The sequence below is a fragment of the Dendrobates tinctorius genome, unplaced genomic scaffold, assembly GCF_039654945.1.
Source record: "Dendrobates tinctorius isolate UK_male_01 unplaced genomic scaffold, ASM3965494v1 ptg000035l, whole genome shotgun sequence".
NCBI lineage: Eukaryota > Metazoa > Chordata > Amphibia > Anura > Dendrobatidae > Dendrobates > Dendrobates tinctorius.
The window spans coordinates 66,567,873-66,592,941 of record NW_027361703.1 but is presented as its reverse complement, the minus strand read 5'-3'; the positions used below and the strand labels follow the sequence as shown (position 1 = coordinate 66,592,941).

The 25,069-nt window shown below is 42.6% G+C and overlaps 1 protein-coding gene across 2 annotated transcripts in view; it reads left to right on the top strand.

The window, feature by feature from the left end:
* Nucleotides 1-25,069, top strand: part of PRKAR2B (protein kinase cAMP-dependent type II regulatory subunit beta) — a 146,335-nt gene that overhangs the window by 10,180 nt on the left and 111,086 nt on the right. The window contains exon 1 of one of the 2 annotated variants that reach the window (XM_073573574.1): nt 20,710-20,828. The exons of the other annotated variant lie outside the window; for it this stretch is intronic. Within the exon in view, the coding sequence (XP_073429675.1) occupies nt 20,777-20,828 (52 nt within the window). The 5' untranslated portion in view covers nt 20,710-20,776. Of the gene's footprint in view, nt 1-20,709; nt 20,829-25,069 lie in introns of those variants that run through there. 2 annotated transcript variants of the gene reach the window in all.

Sequence of the window (25,069 nt, the reverse complement as noted above, 5' to 3'; positions counted from 1 at the left end):
AATAAAGTGGCCAGTGAGTGTATGTCACTCACATATTTCTGTCTATCTACCCATTTATGTATTGAATACCGTATAGAATTTCAAAACTATCTTTAAATGACATAGAGAATTACTCTATGTAAAAGCTGATGTTTAAATTTCATTGCATTCGCATGTCGTATGGATGTCATTCAGATGCTTGGTCAGAAAAATCGCATTATACTCGCATGAAAATCGCATGGCACTTGCATGACACTCGTCCAGCTTTTCAGGAGCTACATCGGACAGCTTTTATTCATGCTGATGGGTATGAGCCCTTATTAATCACCTCACACTGATCAGAGATCTAAGCAGAAAATGAGTGACTGGCTCACAGTCAGACTGCTCCAGTTGTTCCTAGTAACCAGTCAGAGCTCAGCTTTCACTTTACCTCTGCAGCTTCAATGTTGAAAGCTGCTCTCTGGTTGCTATAGGCAACCAGAAGGATCTTACTATGAGGCAATTCTCAGAAATGAGTCCCTAGTTACTGAAGCCCTGCTCTGTGTAACACAAGTGATCAGATGATCATAGCTTCAAGTAAATAGTGCTTCTGTGGAGACTATTGTAAGTGTAAAAAAAAAAAGGTTTTAAAAAATAAAAAATATACAAATATTTGGTATTGCTGAGTTCAGAAACGCTCGATTTATCAAAATATAAAAATTAATCCGATCGTAAATGGCATAATGATTAAAAAAAAAATCAAAACACCAGTTTTATTATACTCACCCAGGGCGCGGTCCGGTCTGATGGGTGTTGCAGGTCCGGGTCTGGCGCCTCCCATCTTCTTGCGCCGCCGCCCTCCTGCTTGCTTCATGGTCCCCAGCATCGCACTCCTGTGCAGACATCGGGAAAGGTCAGAGAGACCCAGCGCCTGTGCACTGCAGTACTTTATTCTGCCCTCAATAGGGCAGAGAAGTACGCCTGCGCAGGAGCATGATGCCAGGGAGCCTGTGAATCAAGCAAGAGGATGGTGTTGCGAGAAGATGTGAGGCGTCGGACCTGGACCTGTGACATCCATCGGACCGGACCACACCAGCCCGCCCCCCTGGGTGAGTATAATAAAACTTATTTTTATTATCTTGCAAGTCGGATCGGGGGCTTATCTATAACATCATGATGTTGTAGATAAGCCCTGAAAGGCGGTGGCTGCATCTTATTACGGCTGTAATGTAAAATGTCTGTAAGGTAGAACTTTCTAGAATCCTCAATTCTTTCCAGAAAATCGCCTTGTCACACAGCAGCATCCCCCCTCCTTATCAGCTGTGTGCCCGCACTGGTAATAGGACACTTCCTCTATAACATTTGGCCCCTCTCCACAGAAGGGAATGCTAATTAGTTAAGGGAAAGCATTTCCTTTGTTCTCAGATCTGTGGCTGAATGAAACTATGGGTGATATTAAAGAGACTGTACCGCAAAAACCATACGCCGTCGAGATATAATAATCGTATCACTGTGTAGGCAATGAAGCCAGCTTTCTACACCCCTAAGTTTCACGATTCTCGGACTTCCAGAAACTGAGATATGGATTGCTCCCAAATGGAGTGTCCTAAGTATGGCATGCTTGGAGTTGTTTCACTCTATTCGGTAAATTACAAACAATGATGCCCTATGTGTGTTGGTACGGGCTTCTCTCGTTTAGATATAGTTATTCTAAGTTTTGTAGCCAAATCATAACTTAGAGAAAGGGGGGTTGGACCTCACTAGACCGCCCATTTCGTGAGGTCACAGACCCTAGGCTATAGGTATTCCCTACCAAATTCCAGTGAGTTCAGCTGGAGTCCTCCTGCCAGAGAGACGTGCCGATGAGTGGGGACGTTTGGTTAAGCGCCCCTCCCCCAGCCACATGGTCTGTCTAATACCAACTACGCACATATGAGTGTTACTTTCTGTTCTTTTATCCACGTTGTTTTATATTTGTATTTGTACATATGTCTCAATTTATTACAACTTTTGGATTTGTAATCACTGCCCGACTTTGGGAAATAATTTTACGATTTATCAGTTTGACTTCATGCTCTAAGAAACGAACTATGCGCCTTTTTAGATAATCGCTACTAATTTCAGGGGTTTGCCGCGGACCCTCTTAATTAACTCTTTGATTAAGTAAAGCGTGGCTTGTGGCAGTGTGGTGTGCGCGGCTGGCGAGGCTAGCTGGCAGTACAGAAGGGTCTTATATTGCTGAAAGAGTGGTTGAGGCCACTGCATTGATAATTCCCTTACTGCAGTTGTCTAATTGTCCGTGCACAACAAGCAGCCCGTCCGGCGACTAATTATCCTAGGTGCAGTTCCCTGACTGACCTGAGGGTAAGGGGGGCGCCGGAGAGCTGCGAGTTCCAAAGTGGAACTGAGAAAGTGGGATATACATAAATCCCCGCAGTTCTTGGAAGGTTGTTAGTGTTACACCGCTCCGCCATACTCACCCGGCCTCCGCTCCCACACCGCAGTCGCCCTCCGCTCCCACGCCGCAGCCTCTCTCCACCCGACGGCCGCGGCGGTCACCTGAGACAGGTCCGCGACCGATGACTTCCCTGCATGCTATGCGCATGCGCCATAGGCCGCGGCCGCGCCTCCTTCCTGCTTCTTATGCTCCGGCTGTGCCCTGACCCGGAAGCACCTTTGGACCAATGGCTGACCAGACGGGGCCATATCAGGCCGCTTCCCCCTGAGGGAGGCTACTGATCGTTGTGTTTCCTGACACTCTGGCCTCGCTCCATCGTGCACACTCTGCTCCTGCAGTTCCAGTCTCGGCTGCTCCTCACAGCAGCTTCTCAGTCCTGCTATCAGCGTTCCTGTCGTCCAACTCCAGTCCTGCCTTGTGTTCCTGCCGTCCTACTCCAGTCCTGCCTTGTGTTCCTGCCGTCCTACTCCAGTCCTGCCTTGTGTTCCTGCCGTCCTACTCCAGTCCTGCCTTGTGTTCCTGCCGTCCTACTCCAGTCCTGCCTTGTGTTCCTGCCGTCCTACTCCAGTCCTGCCTAGTGTTCCTGCCGTCCTACTCCAGTCCTGCCTAGTGTTCCTGCCGTCCTACTCCAGTCCTGCCTTGTGTTCCTGCCGTCCTACTCCAGTCCTGCCTTCAGTGTTCCTGCCGTCCTACTCCAGTCCTGCCTTCAGTGTTCCTGCGTCCTACTCCATTCCTGCCTTCAGTGTTCCTGCCGTCCTACTCCAGTCTCAGTCTTACTCCGGTCCATCCTGAGCAGCCCCTCTCGGTACCGGCTACCGTGGTACTCGAACCCCTGGGCCTGCTCCTAACGGTCCCTGTATAGGGGTCGGTTCCACCTGGCAGCTCGCCCGGGGCCCCTCGGTGCCACGGTCCAGAGGTTCCACTCTCGGAGTTTCCCGCTCCAGACCACCCGCGCTAACAGTTAGTAGTGGTGGGGCAACCAAAATACCCCCCTGCGATAAATTGTTCGAGCAAGATTAGCTTGCTGTGTTTTTGCCACATGGTGCCAGTGGTGGGATAACTAAGATAAGCCCCCACTGTGCCTGTGATAGCCGTGTGCCAGCAGTGCGTCACGTCCCTCCGTCCGCTGACAAACCCGTGTCGGTGGTGGGATCGTGACGTTTTGGTGGCACCAGCCGCGCCGTTCGTCACAATTTGGTGGCAGCGGCGTGCCTCCTGCTTGTGTTCGTGACAACCGCCAAACCTGGTGACAGGTTCCCTTTAAGGCACAAAAAACGACAAACAAGCAACAACTGGAGTCAAAACTTAGGATAAAAACAAAATGAGCAAATAGCAATAGTCCATGAAAATGATATAGAGTACTGGGTTATCATAATTTTATTAAAAAAAAAGCCTAAAAGCCATCCCTCCATCTCACGGTGACCCTATTCAGGACGTTCCTAACATCTAGTACTAAAACCTCACCATTTGTCTAATGATGTGAATGCGAATAAGGGCTGAGAAGAATCATGGCCCCGACTAATGGACACCCAGCAGCTGGGAGCTATATAAACTCAGTGTCCAGCGTAAAGAAAAGGGAGACCATGCCCTGATTTCCACAGAGTACAAAAACCAAAAGCAATGCACTGGAATCTAAGTTGGTGTGTATGCAGCGTGTAGGCGCATATTCACACTGGCCACTAAACAAACAAAAGCTAAGATTAAACAAAATGAGAAAATGCCCTGCAGTAAATAAATTGCAATAAAGCATGCAAATAATGTAGGCTACTTGATTAACATAATTTTGCTAAAAAAAATGTCAAAGACATCCCACTGTGCCATGGTGATCCTATTTGGGACAGTCCTTTAGATTAGGTTTTGTTTTCTATTTCAGTTTTTGCATGCTGTGCAAATAAGAGCATAGCCTCTCTTTTATTAGCGCTGGACATTATGCTTATATAGCTCCCAAAGCTGGGCGTCCACTAGTCGGCTGTTATTCACATTCACGTCATTAGGCTGTGTGCACATGGTGCGATTTCTGCTGCTTTTGCACAGCGGTTTTGCCCCTGCGGAAAAGCAGCAGTTCAGCTGACCAAATACAGTACAATGAAACCCTATGGGGTTTCAAAAATGCTGTGCTGACGGTGCGTTTTTTTCCGCACGGTTTTGCTGCGGTTTACAAACCGCAGCATGTCAATTGTTTGTGCAGTTTCCACAGCGGTTTCATACCTCTACCATAGTAGAGGTGTGAAACCACAGGGCAAAACCGCAGACCAAACCGCAGGAAAACCGCAGGTCACTTTACCTGCGTTTCCGCGCGGAAAAAAACGCAGCGGAATCCGCAACGTGTGCACATAGCCATAGACACATGGTAAGGTTTTAATAGTAGAGGTTCTGACCACTCTGAAAGGAATCACCGTGATGTGGTGGGATGGCTTTTACGTTTTTTTTTTATAATCAAAATTATATTAATCAAGTAACCAATATTATTTTCATACACTATTGCTATATATTTATTTACTTCAGGGTATTTCCTCACTTTGTATTTATCTTAGGTTTTGTCTGTTTAGTGGCCAGTGTGAACAGGCGCCTACACGCTGCATGCACATTCCAGTTCAGCACATTTGGTTTTGTAACAACTGAAGTCAACAGTAAAGGCCTGGCAAAGCATCAAAAAGAAGGAAACCCAGCGTTTGGTGATGCCCATGGCTTCGGGCAGTCATTGCCTGCAAAGCATTCTGTACAAAACTGAACCTATTATTTATGGTAATGTTCATTTGTCCAGTCACTTTTGAGCCCCTGAAGTGAGGAAGCTTTGTAGAAAGTGGTTGCTACTCCTAAATGTTTCCCGATATATTTTTGTTCATCTCCTTTAGTTAAACCTGAAAGTCTATTCTTCAGTTACATGTCAGTTGTTTGATTTTTAAATAAAAAAAATAGCGGCATGCAGAGCCGAAATCACGAAGATTCTGTCACTGTCCAAATATCTCTTGAACCTAACTATATGAAAAATAAAATAATAGTCACTGTATAGTGTATGTCCCGACCAGCTAGGATAAAATCGGAGTGTTTGTAATGGTAAGTGGAGTACATCATGGGGATGATGTGGAGTCCTACTCCTGAATAGTGTGTGATGTCGTCACCACACCAGCTGCTGCATAAACTGCTCGAAAAATGTTTATAGTCTGAATATAAACTGTTTGATGCAGCAACAAAGTAAGATTTTTCCATTGTAAAAGCTTCTGTGTGTGTTAGCCTTAAATGGATTATTTCTTGAGAACATCCTGTTTCCATACACCCTATTACGGTACTGGGACATTATAGAAAGGTGTTAACTGCTGGGGATCTCTCTTTCTGAACAGAGAGCCCTCCTTGTATCACATGGACAGTCTGTTATCTGAATAGGCTGACCTGTCACAATAATATATTACTATTGCAGCTCCATTATGATGGAAATGTCTGGCTTTGTTCTTTCCCCAGCGAAATCAGCTTTTTCCTCAGGCAGCCCCATTTAAGGGTGGTTTTACACTTATCGCATTTTTTGCGGCCCGTTTCCGGGCCGTATCGCCCCATTTTTTGTGGTGTACCGCAATAACGGGCCGCAGAAAAATGTTTTTTTGCGGATCGCCGTTTTTTTCCCTCAAAACTATGGAAATAGAATTGTAGAAAAAAAATGGTGTTCCGGAAGTGACGGTGCGCCTCAAAAACAAACCCTGTTGATTGAAATGGGCGCCCTGTCCGTACGCCATAAAAAATATCGAGCAAGCTCGATATTTTTTCACGGCTGTACGGCACACGGCGCACCATTGAATTTTTGCGCCCGATTTTACTGCCCATAGAAATGCATTGAGGCCACAAAATCGGCCCGCAAAAATAATCTCTTCGAAGTTCCTCGAATCTCTTCGAACTTCCTCTATAAACTGGATAGAAGCTACAGTTATAACACAGTTTGTACCACCGTACCAGGAGCTTCTGCTCTTACTCCGAAAACAAGAGTCTTTCTGGAATATTAAAGGGAATCTGTCAGCAGGTTTTTGCTATTTAATCAGGGGACAGCTTCAGGTAGGGGCTGAGACACTGATTTCAGCAATGTATCCCTTATTAGGCTGTATGCTGTTGATTCTATATATTTTCAAAAGTTGTCGTATGCAGTCATGAAATGAGCCATTTCTTAATGATTTTGACCTCCTGAAGAATTCAAATCTGACAATGAGCATTTTTAGTTGACTCTTGTTTTTATGAAATCAAAGAGATTTCTTTTTACTGCTAAATATAATGTCTAAAAGTTTCAGTAGTGTAGATCATTATTAATTTTGCAAATGTAAAGATTCAGAATATTTTGTTGCACCAATTTTCTGATATTGAATTAGAGGAAATTTTACAAAATTCAAATAACTAAAGCATGTCTAAACACTATTTTGAATTGTAAACAGTTACAGAAATTGCACCTCGTCTTATAATTGTCCAATAGTAATCTGCAAGCATTGATGGATTCCATTTTCCTTGACATCCTTTCTTTATATCTTGGTGAATTCTCTCCAGGGCTGTGGAGTCGGTAAGCCACAGTTGCGACTCCGACTCCTGGATTTTATCAGGCTCCGACTCCGGCTCCGACTCCGGCTCCTTCATAAATGGCCAATTCATAACAACAAATTTACTGTTGTAAAATATTAAACATCGTGCTTATTCAGTTTCTCACCATCATATAAGTAATCAGACCACTTAGAGCAAAAACTACATTTATTAGAATACAATTAGAATATAGCAAATAACTTTTCTAAACTTTTCTAAACTGTAAGTAAATATGCAATAAACACTTTTATGCAGTTAATAAGAAGAAATCTATAAATTTGTCCTCAGAAAAAGTATTGCCTCTCTCAGATCCTCCTTCATGGATGCCCTCAAATCTGATCTAATTATTTTGAGAGCAGAGAACAACCTCTCTACACTAACTTGTGTTGGTGGCAAAGCAGTAACCACTCGGGCAACATCTCTGACAATGTCAGGATACAGAGGAATCGCTTGTTGCACTGTTATTTTTGATGAACGGTCAAATTTCTCAATTTCTTTTAGTGCACATGAAAAATTCTGCTGAAATGTACTGGCTGTGTTCCTTGATGGGGATGACTCCTCTTCTATGCGGGAACGCTTTGCACGGTCCTTGTGATCCAAATATTTTTCGAAATTAAATTCTTCATCAGTTGATGATGAGGGTGACGATGTGGAAGGACGACCAAATTCTTCTTGTTCCTCCTGACTGTTCTGCAACCCTTTCATCCTTACTGCTATTTCAAACAGAGCTTCTTTTCCTTTACTTAGCTGTTGATCATCTAGAAGAATCCGATGCATTGGGTCTACATAAACAGCTGCCAAAAGAATGTTATTTTGTAATAGTAGCTCCTCTCTCCGTTTCATTGATGTAGCAATGCCACTTGCAATTAACCCTCCTCTTTGGGACAGGCGAAACATCAGGTTCTTCCACTCCTTTAAGAAAATACCTGGAGTTAAGTCCTCTGCTTGTAATTTTTTAGTCACTGTAAATGGGTGCTCTAGCAATTTTTCCAGCTCAGTCACCTGATTCCACTGACTTTCATTTAGCGTCAGTTGAGGGTTAGCCATGTCTACAAGAAAGGTTTTCAGTTCAACCAAGCGCTGAATCATTAAGTAAGTACTGCCCCATCGTGTGGCTTGATCAATAATTGCCCCTTTTCCAGCACGTCTCTTCAAAATTGAGTCAACTTTAGGGGTTCTGGCAACAGTAGCCAATTTTCTCACCTTGCCAATCAGTGCAGCAGCATGTCCTTCTTGCAGACTGTCTCTTATAGCCAGCTGTAGCGTATGCACAACACAGCGCATGTGATGAATGAAAGAACATATTGACACAGTTTCAACAAGATCATCTAAACTATCATGTTGCTGTTCATCTGAAGCAACTTCAGTTTGCTCCTCAGTTACAATACTGTGTTCCTCTATTTCAAACATTTCTGTGTCTGTGGACCCAGAATGTTCTTCTAGCTGCTGGTCACCATCATTACTCTCATTCATTAGCTTAATAGTACTTATCATATTTGAAGCATTGTCAGTTACGACAGAAAGAACTTGCTCTTTTTTAAGTTTATAGTCTTGCAGAACCTTTTCCACCAAGACCTGGAGAAACTCACTGGTGTGATGAGCTTTGGTGTCTTTTACTGCCAATGTCTTGGTAACTATTTCATTTTTGTCACAAACAAATCGGACATTGATGGCAAAATAGTTCACTCTGTGACGTGTGCAGGCATCCATTTTAAGAAACAGAAAGCGTCCCTTGAGAGTTTTTTTAAGTTCTTCCTTTTGTTTAAAAGCTTCTTCGATTACTAATTTTCTAATACTCTCTCTCTCCAGAGAAACACCAAGCTTGCGGGCCATTTCCCCATTCAGACACATAAAAGCTGGTCGCGTTAATAATGAAATAGGCACACTATCCTTTACAACAAGCTCTATGGTCTGTTTTTTAAATGTATCTACTGTCATTGTCACAGTAACTTTGTCACTGACAAAATATCTTGCAACTGATGGCTGCAAAGTTCTCTGCTCCTTTGTTTGGCTGGAAGAGCTGGGCACTGGTTCATTGGTTTGGATGCAGTCTTTCTCATCCACTGCTTTCAGTACTTCTGGATGAAAGCGCTGTAAATGTCTCTTTAGATTAGAAGCTCTGGTAGGAGCATTTTTATCTTTGCCTGAATATGCACTCATCTTGGCTTCACAGCATTTGTTTTCGTCTGGATCATTTGTCATACACTGACAGACATAATGTTTTCTATCTTGAGTGATGGTGAAATGTTCAAATACAGCTGATTTAATGTGATGCTTCTTTGACATTCTCAGGTTTTTAATTCTGCATTCACAATCCAAATGACAATTGTTTTTCCTAAAAACAATTGTACAAAATTATTGCCAGGTCGTACAACTGATATAGTGGTCAGTAATACTGTTATTATTCCTCATGTACTCACAGTTAACTGATGCAAAGTTTGTTGAAAGGATAATACTTCTTACAGTCTTCCTCTTCTGAGTAGCAGGCAGCTGTGAGATGCTTGGAAGACGCACACCTAGTATGATCTAGTCTAGAGGAGGAGTTTTACTACTAAGAATTTGCAACACATTTTCACTTTCAGTTTCATACATTGTAAGTAGGGGGGTTGGGGCAGCATGAGGTTAACCAAGTATAAGATTAGATAAGGGCAGTGGAGAACAGTGACACACAAGAAGTAAGAAATGTCTCTATCTCCAGCAGAACTGCTTATCACTGTTGTTCATAGTTTGATAGAACATATATATTTGAGTAACATTTATAAAATTCATATGAAAGTTCAATTATGAAATATTAATACATTTTTTTTAAAGCTGGAGTCGGAGTCGGTACTTTTCTACCCACTCCGACTCCGACTCCAACCAAAACTAACTCCGACTCCACGACTCCGACTCCACAGCCCTGATTCTCTCATTGTGCTTGTCGCTCACTGCTCTGCAGTTTGTTGGAAGAAAGTCTAGCTGTGAATGTAAGAAATGAATCTTTAACCCCTTTCCAACATCGGGCATAAATTTACGCCGATGTCGGACTCCCTCACTTTGATGAGGGCCCCGGCGGTGAACCCATTTCTTTCCCGGAACATTAGCTGTTTTGAATTGCTTTGTTAACGCAAGAACGAGGCATATCTGAAAAAAACATAGAAACATCAATATGCGAAGAAACTAAGCTAAGAAATCCTAAAACTGTGTACATTACACAGAGAGCGTTCATAAAACTAGGTGATGCAACTGCAATTAGGATTACATCATTGGAGCTGAGTTGGCGTTTTTTGATTGGTCACCCTAAGATAATAGAATACTGAATGCTCAATAGACTAAATAGATGACGTAACAGACTAGCTACTAACAATGCAATGATGATGATATAATAATACTATTTTTCTATAACCTGCCTGAAAGTTGTCATAAGTAATTACAACCTCCTCTGGATCTTGAAAATTAGAGCCAATCAGAAAATTTAGGCATCATGTTCTTTTTCAACACCACAAAATGTGTTCAGTTCAAGTGTTTTTGTTTCACTTTTTAGGCTGTGTGCTGTAATTTCAATACAAACAGTATTTTATCAACTGCAGATTATCAATGCCAGGCTAGGACTCACGTGCAGGTCAGTCTAGGTAATCTGTGTAATCCAACCCTAACCACTGATTGGCAGCTTGCTGACAATATTCACTGTACACAGAAAGCTGCCAATCAGTGACATTCTGACCACTGCTACATCTACAATAGAGAAAACGGGGATTCTATCAAAATGGCACCAAGCAGCCTAGTAAGTTATACATCCCTGGTATCGTGCTCACTGTCCTTATAAAATAAATAAATGTGTTTGTCTGCCTTTTATTACATTAAATACAAGAAATCTTCATAACGCAATGGATATGGATGCCGACTGATGTGTAGAACTCTCTTTTTTAGAGGACACTGAACATTTACCGGAGTGAGTGGCTGCATGTTTCTAGAATGTGCGAAAGATGTCACTTTGCCAAAATAGAAATATGATAAAGTTTAATGCTCTGGTTTATTGAAAGTAAAAACCAGTACTCTTTAACTTGTATATTAAAAAGCTGATCGTCTTCTAGCATGTAGGACAGCATTTTTTGTGCATCATCATATAATTAGTTTTTCATGGGCCAAGAAATAGGTCACACTCACAATACCAAAAATATAAGCTGTTTTATAGGTGCATAATTATATGCATTTGCAGCTTTACATTTTTGGGGTCAGAGCTTAGCCATACTTGTGTAGCTGGTGGCCCGTCCTTTCAGCCAGCAAACTAACATAATCAGTGGTTTTAGAGACACAAACCAGAGCTCTAGCTGGTAATTTGTATTGTTTTCATTTCCTTCTAGTCAGATCAAACAATTATGTGATCAAGTGAACATGTGTAAACTCGAGGCAGATTCAGGATTTGCTGCAGAAATTTTGGCATCATATCTGTATCTCTTGGCCGAAAAAAAACCTTTGCCATGGATTTCTACTAGAGTTGAGCGACTTTGGTCAGATCGGGTTTCGTGAAACCCGAATGAAACAAAATTTGAGTCGGATGAAACTGGTCCGACATTCATCCACTCAATGCCGACTTTTATTCCCCATTGACTTGCATTGGGGTCGGGTTTCAGACGAAACTCCGACTTTTTTTTGCCCTAGTCGGACCAGTTTCATCCGACTCAAATTTTGTTTCATTCGGGTTTCACGAAACCCGATCCGACCAAAGACGCTCAACTCTAATTTCTACCACTCAGTCTGCAGCAAAAACATTGAAAGAATTGACAAGCTGCAGTCTTTCCTTATTTTTCTGATGCACTTTTTTCCCCCTAAATTTGGGGGAGGAAATGGGGGTGCGTCTTACAATCAGAATTGTAGCTGCGATAGAGCTTATTGGCTGCGGTGGAGTGGGGTCCCAGGGTTGCTATTGCAGGAAGCTTCTGGTGGAGGAAGGAGTGGGGTGATGCTGTGGGCCCCATGCTAGTAGGACGGGGGGTGTTTGACAGTGCAGGGGCTCCGCCAACATTTTGTGAAAGCCCGGAGCCACGCACTTTCCATACTCTTCAATGCTGTGGACTCCGAGGAAAATGGCCACCGGAGGTGGCGCATACAGATTGAGATCTTGGTACCGAGAACTTGTCTCTCGAGATCTCGGCTTGATATCAGCAACTTGGATTAAGATATAACCTTTATTCGTATTTAAATAAAAACATCCATCATAAATAAAGTGCAAGGTGCTCAAAAAAAGCTGGTGAAATTAAAAAAAGGTATTGGTCCACATAGCTTCAACTAGGAGTACCTGTCATAAAGCTCAATCAGATGACAGCAAAATCGGATCCAATACTAATGCCCAGTATCACAATGCTGCAATTTAACCACCAGGCCTATGTCAACTACACCATATAGCTTCATCCAATAACAACAGATGATGCCCAGTATCACAATATTGCAGTTTGCCCACTCAGCCGTTATCAGTTACACAATGTTGTGTTAGCTAGTAACTACAAAAATGCCTGATATCCAGTACTGTGGGTTAAATATCAGGCCTATGTCAACCTCATAGTATTATACTAGGTAACACCCACAACGTAGCATCTCAATGGGTCTGCATCAATGATTGACCTAACATATTGCTACAGCACTTTCTGTGTACACTGATCCATGTGGCAGACTTTAATACAACACAATAGTCTGCACACTAGCTTACGTGCCCCTTACCCCTTAATTCATGAAACCATCTGGGAGCTCTCAATATAAAGGGTTAATTTGAACAGCAGATACTATGATAGGTGTCACAAAGGAATTATAATACCAAAAACTATCCTCATTTAGCAGTGAACACCTCATTTGCCCTCTCACAGGAGGGGACCAACCGTGACACAAAGACAAGGCATATAATAAATTGGAACAGTCTCACCATATGGAGGGAACTCGATCATTTAGATGCTTTATCCCTATTAGATGGTGAATACTTTTTCCCCTTCTACCGACGCGTTTCGTTGGACTCATCAGGGGAGTACCAAGGGGCTGATATAGCCATGTAGTCAAGGTGACCGTTTCATAGAGTAACTTGCCATCATGTGTGAACAAATTAGCGCATCATCCATCTTTATAATAGCGCCTTGCCGTCCGGAAGATGAACACTTCTGGTTCAATCCTTATGGAAGATCCGGTCTCTGGACCGCAAGCGTCATCAGCGTGCCCGCTCTGTGGAACGCATGACACTCTGAGAGCGCGGTACAGAGATAATGCGCTGGCACCTGTAGGCGCAATAACAAGGAGGAAAAATGCTCTGATTAATCCAGTCCTATTCAGGACGTAAAATACATAACCTTCTACAAAGCATTAAACCAGTAGCCCCTTTTTTTTTAGATAATTAAATTACACATCTATAGCGGGCAAAGTATACAATTAATTATAAATACACCTACAATGAATTATTAACCATAATAAGGGTACAGGTAGTATAGGGACCCTAGGTTCATCATAGGTTTTTGGGGTAACCCCCCCTCTTTCACTATTCGATGCTTTTCTAAATCCTGTTTATCTGAGAACGTCAGTTATTATCTTTATAGTTCTTTCAATCTGACTATGTCCATTGTCCTCTATAGAGTTTAGGGAGTGTACCATATCTTCAAAATGCTCTTTGGAGAACCCCTAAAGGATATCCTAAAAAGTCCTTCTGTGATTTGGTACCTGCACATAATTAAATGGTTAATAATTCATTGTAGGTGAATTTATAATGAATTGTATACTTTGCCCGCTATAGATGTGTAATTTAATTACGGTATCTCAAAAAAAGGGGCTACTGGATTATTGCTTTGTATAAAGTTATGTATTTTACAGCCTGAATAGGACTGGACTAGTCAGAGCATTTTTTGCTTAGCCTTTACTGGTTTAAGGGGACACAGGAAAAAATTACATAGGGTCCCCCTATAAATTCTAATCGGCAAAGGCTAAACAGACAGCTGTGGGCTGATATTAAGAACCAGGGAAGGGGCCATGGATATTGGTAACCAACCTAGGCTACAAACATCAGCCCTTAGCCTCGCTGTTCCCACTTGCCCTCTTGCAGTGGCAAGTGGGGTAATAGGGTTGGGGTTGATGTCAGCTTTGTATTGACAGCTGACATCAAGCTCAGAGGTTAGAAATGGAGAAGTGTGTCTAACACGCTCCCATTACTAACCTCATAGTCATATTTTTAAAAAGACACAGCAAGAATAAAGTCCTTTAATTGAAATAAACACACCCCACCCTCATTTCCCCATTTATTATAAACTGTAAAAGTGAAAATAATAAAACAAATCATATTCCTCACCTGTCCAGCGATAATCCATTTTTCCCACGCTGTAATTCCTCTGTGTTTCATCTGGATGCTTAGTTGAACGGTGGCATGATGCAACCTTTCAGCCTGGCATCCAGAAGACACTGAGCTGAGCATCAGAGCACAGCTTCAGTGTCGAGCGGTAAGGTCATAAAGGTTACTGACAGTCACTGCTAGCTGTTCCCATTCTCAGTTCATTGTGAGCCGACCAATGAACTGCGGAGACATTCATTACGTCACCGCTAGCACCGTGAAATTTCTCACAGATGGATAACGACGTTGAACAAATGGATTATCATCCACTACTTTTCAATATCTGTATTAATTTTATAAAAGACGGGATTAATAGTATTTTTTCTATTTTTGCAGACAACGCCAAACTGTTTACTATAGCACAGTGTGTGAAAAATGTCCATAAGATACAAGATGACGTGGGCAAACTGGGTGTTTGGGCATCCATGTGACAGATGAGATTCAATGTGGATAAATGTAAAGTAATGCATCTGGTCACTTAGAGCATATGGTTCCCACATGGTTCTCCTAAAACTAGGAGACTCACTGGTATAGAAGCATCTGTGTGTACTTGTAGATCACAGACTAAATAACATCATGCAATGTAGGTAAGCAAGGCCAGTAGGATATTGTCATGAATTAAATGAGTTATGGACTCCGCTGGACAGTGATGACCTCATCGGGAAGATGCAGTTCAGTTCTAGACACCAGTTCATAGAAAAGTTACAAAGAAGAGCCACAAAACTGATAAGGGGCATGGAGGATCTCAGCTATGAGAAAAGATCAAAAGAAATAAATGTATTTACTCTTGAGAAGATGCATCAGAAGGGAAGATATGATTAACTTGCACAAGTACATAAATGGCCCATACAAAAATATGGTCAAAAGCTGATTCATGCAAAGCCCCTTTCAAAAGACAAGGAAGCTCTCCATCCACATGGAGGAAAAGCTCCAGGGGAGACAGGGCTTCTTTACCATAAGAACTAATGATCTGTGGATGTTCTGTCCTCACTGAATATGGCAGACTTTATTTGCAGTTATACAGATCAGCTAAACCGCTATACCGGGGTCCAATAAGGAGACTGTAGGTTGAGTCTGTGCTTTTATTGAACTTGATATATTGGAGGGATGAAACTACAAGCAAAACATAATATATACAATCAGTCTGTATGGGGTACATCAGGAATACATGTTATGCATAGTACATAGTGAATCAACATTTATACACTAATAGCTGACCAGGGGCAGAACTAATTCACCAGGCTAATATAGGACAGGGATTAGCTACAGAAAGCATGAATATATACCAGTGATGCAATCACAAGGGGAGAAGAGAAATGAGATGCTTCCTGTATGCAGGCTGAAGGAAAATGGAGGAGAGTAAGGAAGATGGGGGCTGAACTAGCCAAATGCACTGCAAAGCTTACAAGAATGCACTGCAATGGAGGGAAAAATTCAGGCATCAAAGTGAAAGTAACAAGAGAAGACTGCGATTATGACTGGCCACTAGAGGGAGCCAGAAACACTGAAAACAATAGAATCTATGAAAAACTGTACATTCTGCATATTCACCAGTAAATCATCAAACAGACAATCAGAGATTAGATGTACAATGTGTGCCCCCGACAGTCTCTATGGGATATGGGATCAATTGAGGAGGCTGGTACTCTATGGCATGTGGGATTGAGGCAGCTGGGATTCTATGGAACCTGGGATTGAGGAGGCTGGGACTCTATGGGATGTGGGACTGAGGCAGCTGGGATACTATGGGACCTGGGATTGAGGAGGCTGGGACTCTATGGGATGTAGGATTGAGGAAGCTGGGATTCTATGGGACCTGGGGATTGAGGAGGCTGGGACTCTATGGGATGTGAGATTGTGAGATGGCTCGGAAGGAATTATATGGAATGTGGGATTGAGGAGGCTGGCCTGGGACTCTATAGGATTTAGGATTGAGGCGGCTGGGACTTTATAGGATGCGGGATTGAGGAGCCTGGGACTCAATGGGATGTGGGATTGAGGCTGCTGGGACACTATTGGATATGGGATTGAGGCGGCTTGGACTCAAAGGGATCTGAGATTGTGGAGGCTGGGATTTTATGGCACCTGGGATTGTGGAGGTTGTGCCATTAGGAGGCTTTAGGCACCTGGGGCACTATAAGGCGTGTGACATGAGGGGGCTGAGACTCTATGGGACCATAACTTGTGAAGACTGGGACATTATGGTGCTTAAGGGCAGTTAGGGCACTATAAGGCCTAGGAAATCAGGAGGCTAGGACACTAAGGGACCTGGAGTTTTAGGCAGCTGGGGCCCTTTGTCACCCATCAATTGAGGAGAATGGGACACTGTGACCTGGACCTGAGGACGATGGGACAGTATGGTGTCTGGGCTTGAAGACAATTATTAACAGCTAGTTAATTGTGGAGAATAAGACTTGTTGAGTCTGAAACACTATAGGTTCAAAGCTTTGGGTGTCTGGGAATATTTATGGAGCATAGGATGTGTTGATGTATGGGTAATATTTGGGTCTGTGACTTGTCAAGACAGGTATTTTGTAGGATCTTGGACTTAATAAGGTTGGAAATCTATGTGTGCACACGTTGCGGAATCTGCTGCGGAATTTTCCGCGCTGATTTGTATAAATCCGCAGGTCTATCTGCGGATTAGCCTGCGGTTTTCCCCAGCGGTTTGACTCCTGTCATGAAGCAGGTGCCAAACCACTGCTGAATCCGCACAAAGATGTGACATGCTGTGGATTTAAAACCGCAGCAAATCCGCACGGAAAATTCCGCACCATGGGCACTGTGTTTTTCATTTTGCATTGCCTTAAATGGTACTGTACAATCTGCCAAATCCACTGCGGATCCGCAACGTGTGCACACACCCTTAGGCTATGTGCACACTCTGCGGATTCACCCGCGGATTTGTATCTGCGGATCCGCAGGTAAAATGACCTGCGGATTGGCCTGCGGTTTGACACCTGGACAATGGAATAAGAGGCAAACCGCAGCGGAATCCGCAGAAAGAATTGACATGTCAATTCTTTCTGCAGATTCAAAATCTCAGCTTTTCCACAGTTGAAAAACCGCAGCATGTGCACAGTGGATTGTAAATCACATAGACTTACATTGTACTGTTCACTGTCTGCAGAACTGCTGCGGATCCGCAGAGGCCAAATCCGCAGCAGAATCCGCAGCGTGTGCACATACCCTTAGACTTAAAGAGACTGTGGTAATTTGAGGCCTTTATCTTAAGATGGCTGGGACTCTATGAGGACTAGGACTTTCAGAATGCAAGGAGATTAAAAGAGGCAGTTACACTACAGGATTGGGAGTTAGATCTATACACTATGGTCTGTTGGAAATGACTCAGTGCTGTGCCTCATTATACAGGATGGGAATGTGCCCCAATAATGTGTCCTGTACCAGGACTGCACCATGTATGTCCCATAATGTGCCCTGACATGTTCTGTGCCCCATTATACAGGACAGGTGTGTGCCCCATAATGTACCATATGTGTCCTGTACTAGGACTGCTCCAATGCCAGGTCAGAGCCTGACGCCATGTGTGCCCCATAATGTGTGCTGACATGTGCGGTGCCCCATGATGTGCTGTGCTGCGACATGTGCTATGCCCCATAATGTGCCCTGTGTTTCATAATGTGCCCAATAATGTACCATTTGTGTCCCAAAATGTGTCTTGTTCCAGGACTGCATCAACACCTGGTCAGAGCCCGACGTGCTGTGTCCCATATTTTGGCCCATAACAGATCTGCTAGAGCTCGAGTTATGTGCTGTGCCCCGATACACAGTACAGGAGTGTGCCCCATAATGTGTCCTGTGCCTCATACCTTATGATATGATATAGTACAGGACTGCACCAACACCTGGCCAGAATGTGCACTGTTCTGATCTCTTTACAATTTATTTTTTTTCAACTGTTTGACTGCGCCCATACTTGTATATGTTTGAGGAAAAGGTGTGTGTCAATGGGTGTGGCTTTAAACATAGGTGTGACTTAAAAATGGGGGTGGTTTTCCTACACACAAACACAGAACCTGTTGTTAAAAATTTGAATCCCACCCCTGGGTGCAGAACTTAAAATATAAAGGGGTGTTCCTATTTTTTACATTTATGGCATATCCGCAGGATGTGCCATAAATGTATAGTCAATGAAAAATCCCACAATTGGAACCTCCAGGTATCTTGAGAATGGAGCCCCAATGAAAGCTGCTGTCAGTGAAGAGGTGGTCAGAATGCTCATAGAAATGAATGGGAATTCCGACCCCCTCTTCCCTGACATCAGTGCATGTCATAGCCCATCTCACGACATATACAGGTCCTATTGGCAGGACTTGCACTGACTACACGCTGATTGCGCGAGAACGTCCTGGACCGTTTCTCGTCGTCGGCTTCCTGCTGTGGAGACGAGCGACACGTGGACGCGGGCGGGAGGACGTCAGGATCGCCTCGCCTGACAGGTAAGTAGCGACCCCCGACCCCTGCGATGTCGCTCGTCAGATCTGCCTGTGTGGCAGCTCACTAGCGACCACTTAGCGATGCACCAGCGATCCTGACCGCGTCATATCACTGGTCGGGATCGCTGGTGCATCGCTAAGTGTGACAGTACCTTTAGAGTCTGACGGCTATAAGTGACCTGTTCAAAAGTCAGCGACATATACAGTGGGGGAAATAATTATTTGATCCCTTGCTGATTTTGTAAGTTTGCCCGCTGACAAAGATATGAACAGTCTATAATTTTAAGGGTAGGTTAATTTTAACATTGAGAGATAGAATATCAAAAATAAATTCCAGAAACTCACATTGTATAAATTATATAAAAGTATTTGCATTTTTCAATGAGAAATAAGTATTTGATCCCTCTGGCAAACAAGACTTAATACTTGGTGGCAAAACCCTTGTTGGCAAGCACAGCAGTCAGACGTTTTTTGTAGTTGATGATGAGGTTTACGCACATGACAGGTCAGGAGGAATTTTGGTCCACTCCTCTTTTCAGATCATCTCTAAATCATTAAGATTTTGAGGCTGTCGCTTGGCAACTCGGAGCTTTAACTCCCTTCATAAGTTTTCTATGGGATTAAGATCTGAAAACTGGCTAGGCCACTCCATGACCTTAATGTGCTCCTTTTTGAGCCACTCCTTTGTTGCCTTGGCTGTATGTTTTGGGTCATTGTCTTTCTGGAAGACCCAACCATGACTCATTTTTAATGTCCCGGCGGAGGGAAGGAGGTTGTCACTCAGGATCTTACGGTACATGGCTCCATCCATTCTCCCATTGTTGCGGTAAAGTAGTCCTGTGCCCTTAGCAGAAAAACACCCCCAAAACATAATGTTTCCACCTCCATGCTGGACAGTGGGACGGTGTTCTTTCGGTCATAGGCAGCATTTCTCTTCCTCCAAACACAGCGAGTTGAGTTAATGCGAAAAGCTCACTTTTTCTCTCATCTGACCACAGCACCTTCTCCCAATCACTCACAGAATCATCCAGGTGTTCATTGGAAAACTTCAGACGGGTCTGCACATGTGTCTTCTTGAGCAGGGGAGCCTTGTGGACACTGCAGGATTTTAAACCTTTACGGCGTAATGTGTTACCAATGATTTTGTTGGTGATTGTAGTCCCACCTGCCTTGAGATCATGTAGAAGTCCCCCCCCCCCCCCCGTGTAGTTTTAGGCTGATCTCTCTCCTTCTTCATGATCAAGGATAGCCCACGATGTGAGATTTTGCATGGTTCCCCAGATCGATGTTGACTGACCGTCATTTTGTATTTCTTTCATTTTCTTACTATTGCACCAACAGTTGTCTCCTTCTCACCCAGCATCTTACTTATGGTTTTGTAGCCCATTCCAGCTTTGAGCAGGTCTATGATCTTGTCCCTGACATCCTTAGAAAGCTCTTTGGCCTTGCCCATGTTGTAGAGGCTAGAGTCTGACTGACTAATGGAACATGTAGATATAATTCCACTTGTTTAATATGCAGTGATAAATAACCATCATTTTCTAGACTTTAGATCTGTAGCTTTATGTGATATTTGGCGCAGGTGGAAAATTGTAGCAATTTTACAACCTCCATTTAGATCATATGATAATCCCTGTGAGAGGATACAAAATGTCCAGGCTTCACAAGATGTATCATCCTATTGTTATTGATGTGTAACCTGAGTTCTTCTTGGCTAAAAATACATTTAGTGCAGGAAATATTGAACAAGCCACACTTGACAGTTTATGCTTCCCAGTGAGACAGATTCTCCGGGCTGCGATTTGCTCCGGTATTGTCATTGTGTTAGGTATCTAATTAATGACCATCCGTGGCCTTGGATTGGCCGGCAGAGATACGTGCCTGGTGATTCTAGACACAGTTAGGTTTGACTATGTCACTCTACATGCGGTTGCAAACCTGATCCAGGCATTGATGTGAAAAGAGTAATGATCATGCTGGCGACATCAATGCTAATGTACCATTCTGCTATTAAAAATGACTTCGAAATCTGGAATTAACAGCCTGAAAAAGGACACCCCATCAAATGGTGAGTGCAGAGTGAAACTCCAGACTGGCAGATTAAGGTTCTCTGGGGAATGTTGTGATTCTTATATACAGTATCTCAGTCATTCTTACTCATTATCAATTTACACAATTCTGCATTTTTAGTCTTGCATAAATATATGTCTGTCGGGAAGAAAGAAGAGTTTTGTTGTCTTTTTATGGTGGATGCGTCTGTTTTCATCATGATTAATATTATTTATTTCATTAATCCGTAGATTTGCTCAATTAAACTCCTCTGGTTGTAAATGGACATTATCTGTAAACGGGGGGGGGGGTCGTGAAGTATTTTTCCTTTTATTTATCTAGTATTAACTAAGTAAATATTTAATTTTAACTTGATTTTGGTGGAACACATGGTGTCGTGATATGTCATGATGAACTTTATCACAATGATCACTGCCAGCTGCATTGTCTCTACAACATCAGTATATATAATAGTATACTGTATACAGTTACATCATACAGAAATTAATACGGTACTTATCCTTAACATATTTTTGTTAATTCTCAGCAGAAACGAATGGCTTTAGAGACATGAACCTGGAATCCTATTTTTATAAACATATATGCTATTTCGCCTTATGGCAAATATTTTTCATGATTTTCCTAGTGCAATATTTGATTTGTCACAGCCGAAGTGACGTGAAGTTGTGATCTGCGTGCACTGTAAATGCATCTTTCAATACACCAGTTATACTTGTTTGGACTTGGACAAGTAGCTACAGAGCTAAGTCACTGTTCATTCACATCTGCTTTGGAGGCCACATCGCAGATTCCATCATATTCCATGATAAAACAGTGTAACACTAAGCTTTCTTTTCAAGTAAAATGATGTACACTCTGAAGGAACCTATTAACCACTTAGTAACCAAACCCAATTTTTCAAGCAGAATTCAAACGGAATGTTTCAACAGTGATACTGAGATTTGTTGTTTTGTGACACATTGCACTTTATATTATTGGTATATCAGAAATTTGATGAAAATGTAAAAATAAACAGCAATATTCAAACTGTAAACGTTTATACCCTTAAAGCAGATAGCCGCACTGCACAAAAAATGTAATACATATCATTTATGAACTGTCTACTTTACATCATAATCATCTTTCCAACGTCATTATATTTTGTTGGGAAGTTAGAAGAGTTGAAAAGTTTAGCACCATTTTTTTTTGTTCAAGGAAATTTATAAAACTTATTTTTTTAAATAGCTTCCTTTCAAAGTGAATTTGAGGGGTCTATATGTCATAAAAAAAACAAGAATAACTAGATACCATTTTAAAACAGCCCCCTAAAAGTATTAAAAATTGCTGTCACTTAATTGCTATCAGTTTGTTAACCTTTTTGGTGCTTCAGAAAATTAATACAAAGTGGCATGAATGGAATTCAGATTTACATTTTTTCTGCAAAAATGTTGCCAGTGGGGTTAATGAGGGATCCCCCTCTTTCTGTTAACCATAACCATCTAAAATCTTGTCGCTATTGATAGCAGAATTTAGAGAGCTAAACAGCCACAGTTGATACGAACACTGAACATGGAGAAAAGCAGAAAGATGTCAGCTATAGTTTACCTGCTGCATTTTTGCCCATTGGAGGGCACTATTCTCTTACTACTCAGGTCAATTAAAAATGCGTATTGATGGTCGTTAAGGGGTTAAAAGTCAGTGGGAACTGCCACTATAAGGGTTCATCGTTGTTCAAATTCTATTTGTCTGGGGGAGAGTTGGGGTGAGGGTAATGGTTTATGGAAGCAAAAAATATCATTCCTAATAGACATGCGTTCTTAAAGGGGTCTCCCACAAACAAAGTACATTTTAATCAATAGTTCTTGGAATTTAAATAATTTCCACAATTGGATGTGTTAAATAAAATGTTCCTGTGCTGAGGTAATCTTATAAATGTGCCCCTGCTGTGTACTGTGTAGTGGCCGTGTCTGACCGTATCGTACAGGGACATGGTATGATCATACCACATCTCCTGGGCAGGGGAGGAAGAGAGCAGGGCCGGCGTCACCACCCAGCGCACTCTGGCAAAGTGTTGTGTCCCTAGACAGATGGGGAGCCCACTCGCCGTCAGGGACATCAGCATGCTATGGTGCCTGTGAGTCGGGTTAGGTCTGATGCCAGTGCTGGCAGCGGGCCCACACCGCACCTTAAACAGTTTCCAATTCTCATCTCTCTCCGTCCCCCCCAACACCGCTCTGGTCTCCACTGCTCCGGACTCCTCAGCGTTATTTGACTTTCTATGACGTCTTAGTGCAGAGAGCGCGCTGACGTCACTACAGAGCGCCCTCTGTGCAGAGAGTCTAAAGATGCTGAGAGAGCGGAGCAGAGAGAGGTGAGTATTTGATTATTTTTTATGAATCAAGCATTACATGGGACCCATTATACTGTATGGAACTCTATGTGGGGCCGTTATATTTTATGGAGCACTATATTGGGCCGTTATACTGTATGGAGCAATATGTGCAGCCATTATATTGTATGTAGCACTATGTGAGACCATTATACTGTATGGAACAATATATTGGGCTCATTAAACTGTATGGGGCAACTTATGGGGCCCATTATACTGCATGTAGCACTATGTGAGGCCATTATACTGTATGGAGCAATATATGGGGCCTATTATACTGTATGGAGAACTATATGGGGCCCATTATACTGTATGGAGCACTATGTGGGGCCATTATACTGTATGGAGCATTATATGGGGCCTGTTAAACTGTATGGAGCACTATTTGAGGCCATTGTACTGTGCGTAGCACTATGTGGGGCCATTATACTGTATGTAACACTATATGGAGCCATTATACTGTGGCGCAATATATGGGACCCATTATACTGTATGTAGCAATATATGGGGCCCATTATATTGTATAAAGCAATAAATGGGGCCATTATACTGTATGGAACATTATATGGGGCCATTATACTGTATGGCTCGATATATAGAGCCCATTGTACTGTATGTAGCACTTTGTGAGGCCATTATGCTGTATGAAGTAATTTATGGGGCCCATTATATTGTATCAAGTAATATAAAAAGCCCATTATACTGAATGGAATAATATATTGGGCCCATTATGCTGTATGGAGCGCTATATGGGGCCCATTAAACCATATGGAGGACTATGTAGGGCCTGTAACACTTTATGGAAGACTATTTGGGGCCGGTAGTACTGAATGGAGCACTGTGTTGTGCCCATGTGACTATATGAAGGACTATGTGGTACGCTGCGAAGATTCACCGGTTTCTGCGCCATTGTAGAATTTACAGTAGATATCACTCGTAACGTAAGAAGTGAAATCTTTGGCATTGTACTTTACCTATATTTCTCTGCCATATCTGTGCAAACTGAATTGTGGTGTGTGGTACAGGGGCCCTCTGAGACTCTTACTCCCTGGTTTCACGAAAACCTGGAGCCGGCCCTGTAAAAGTATATACACACATTACAGCAGGGGATCGCAGCTGATTCTTTTTGTGAGGTAAAACATTTCCTTTTCTGTTTTTAAGCAGTGTTTTACCTCAAAGAAAGAATCAGCTGTGATCCCCTGCTGTCCTATCTGTATATTTTTTTTGCTTCCTCCCCTGCCCAGGAGCTGTGGTATGATAAGACCATGTTCCTGTACGGTCAGACACGGCCATTACACAGTACACAGCAGGGGCACATTTATAAGATTATTTCAGCACAGGAACAGTTTATTTAAACATATCTAATTTTGGATATTATTATTATTCTAAGATCTATTTATTAAAATGAACTTTGTTCTTGGGAAAACCCCTTTAAGTCTAACACTGTTGTTGCCCCAGTTTGCATTAGCTATACTGCCATATTTTTTTTAACCTTTTTTCTGCTTTTGGATGTAGAATTTTTTAAAACATGACTCTAGCCAAAAAAATAAAACTCTCACACTGCTCCAAAAATCAAAATATGTATCAAGCATTAACCATATATTGCATATATTATGCTGTGCCTGTTGGGTGCCCGTATTGTCTATTTTTTGTCATTCTAGCACCTGTATAAGCTTTGTAACATTTATTTTTCAGTTCTTAAGGTACTGTCACACTTGGCGACGCACCAGCGATCCCGACCAGCGATATGACACGGTCAGGATTGCTGGTACATCGCTAAGTGGTCGCTAGTGAGCTGCCACACAGGCAGATCTCACCAGCGACATCGCAGTGGACAGGGGTCGCTACTTACCTGTCAGATGAGGCGATGA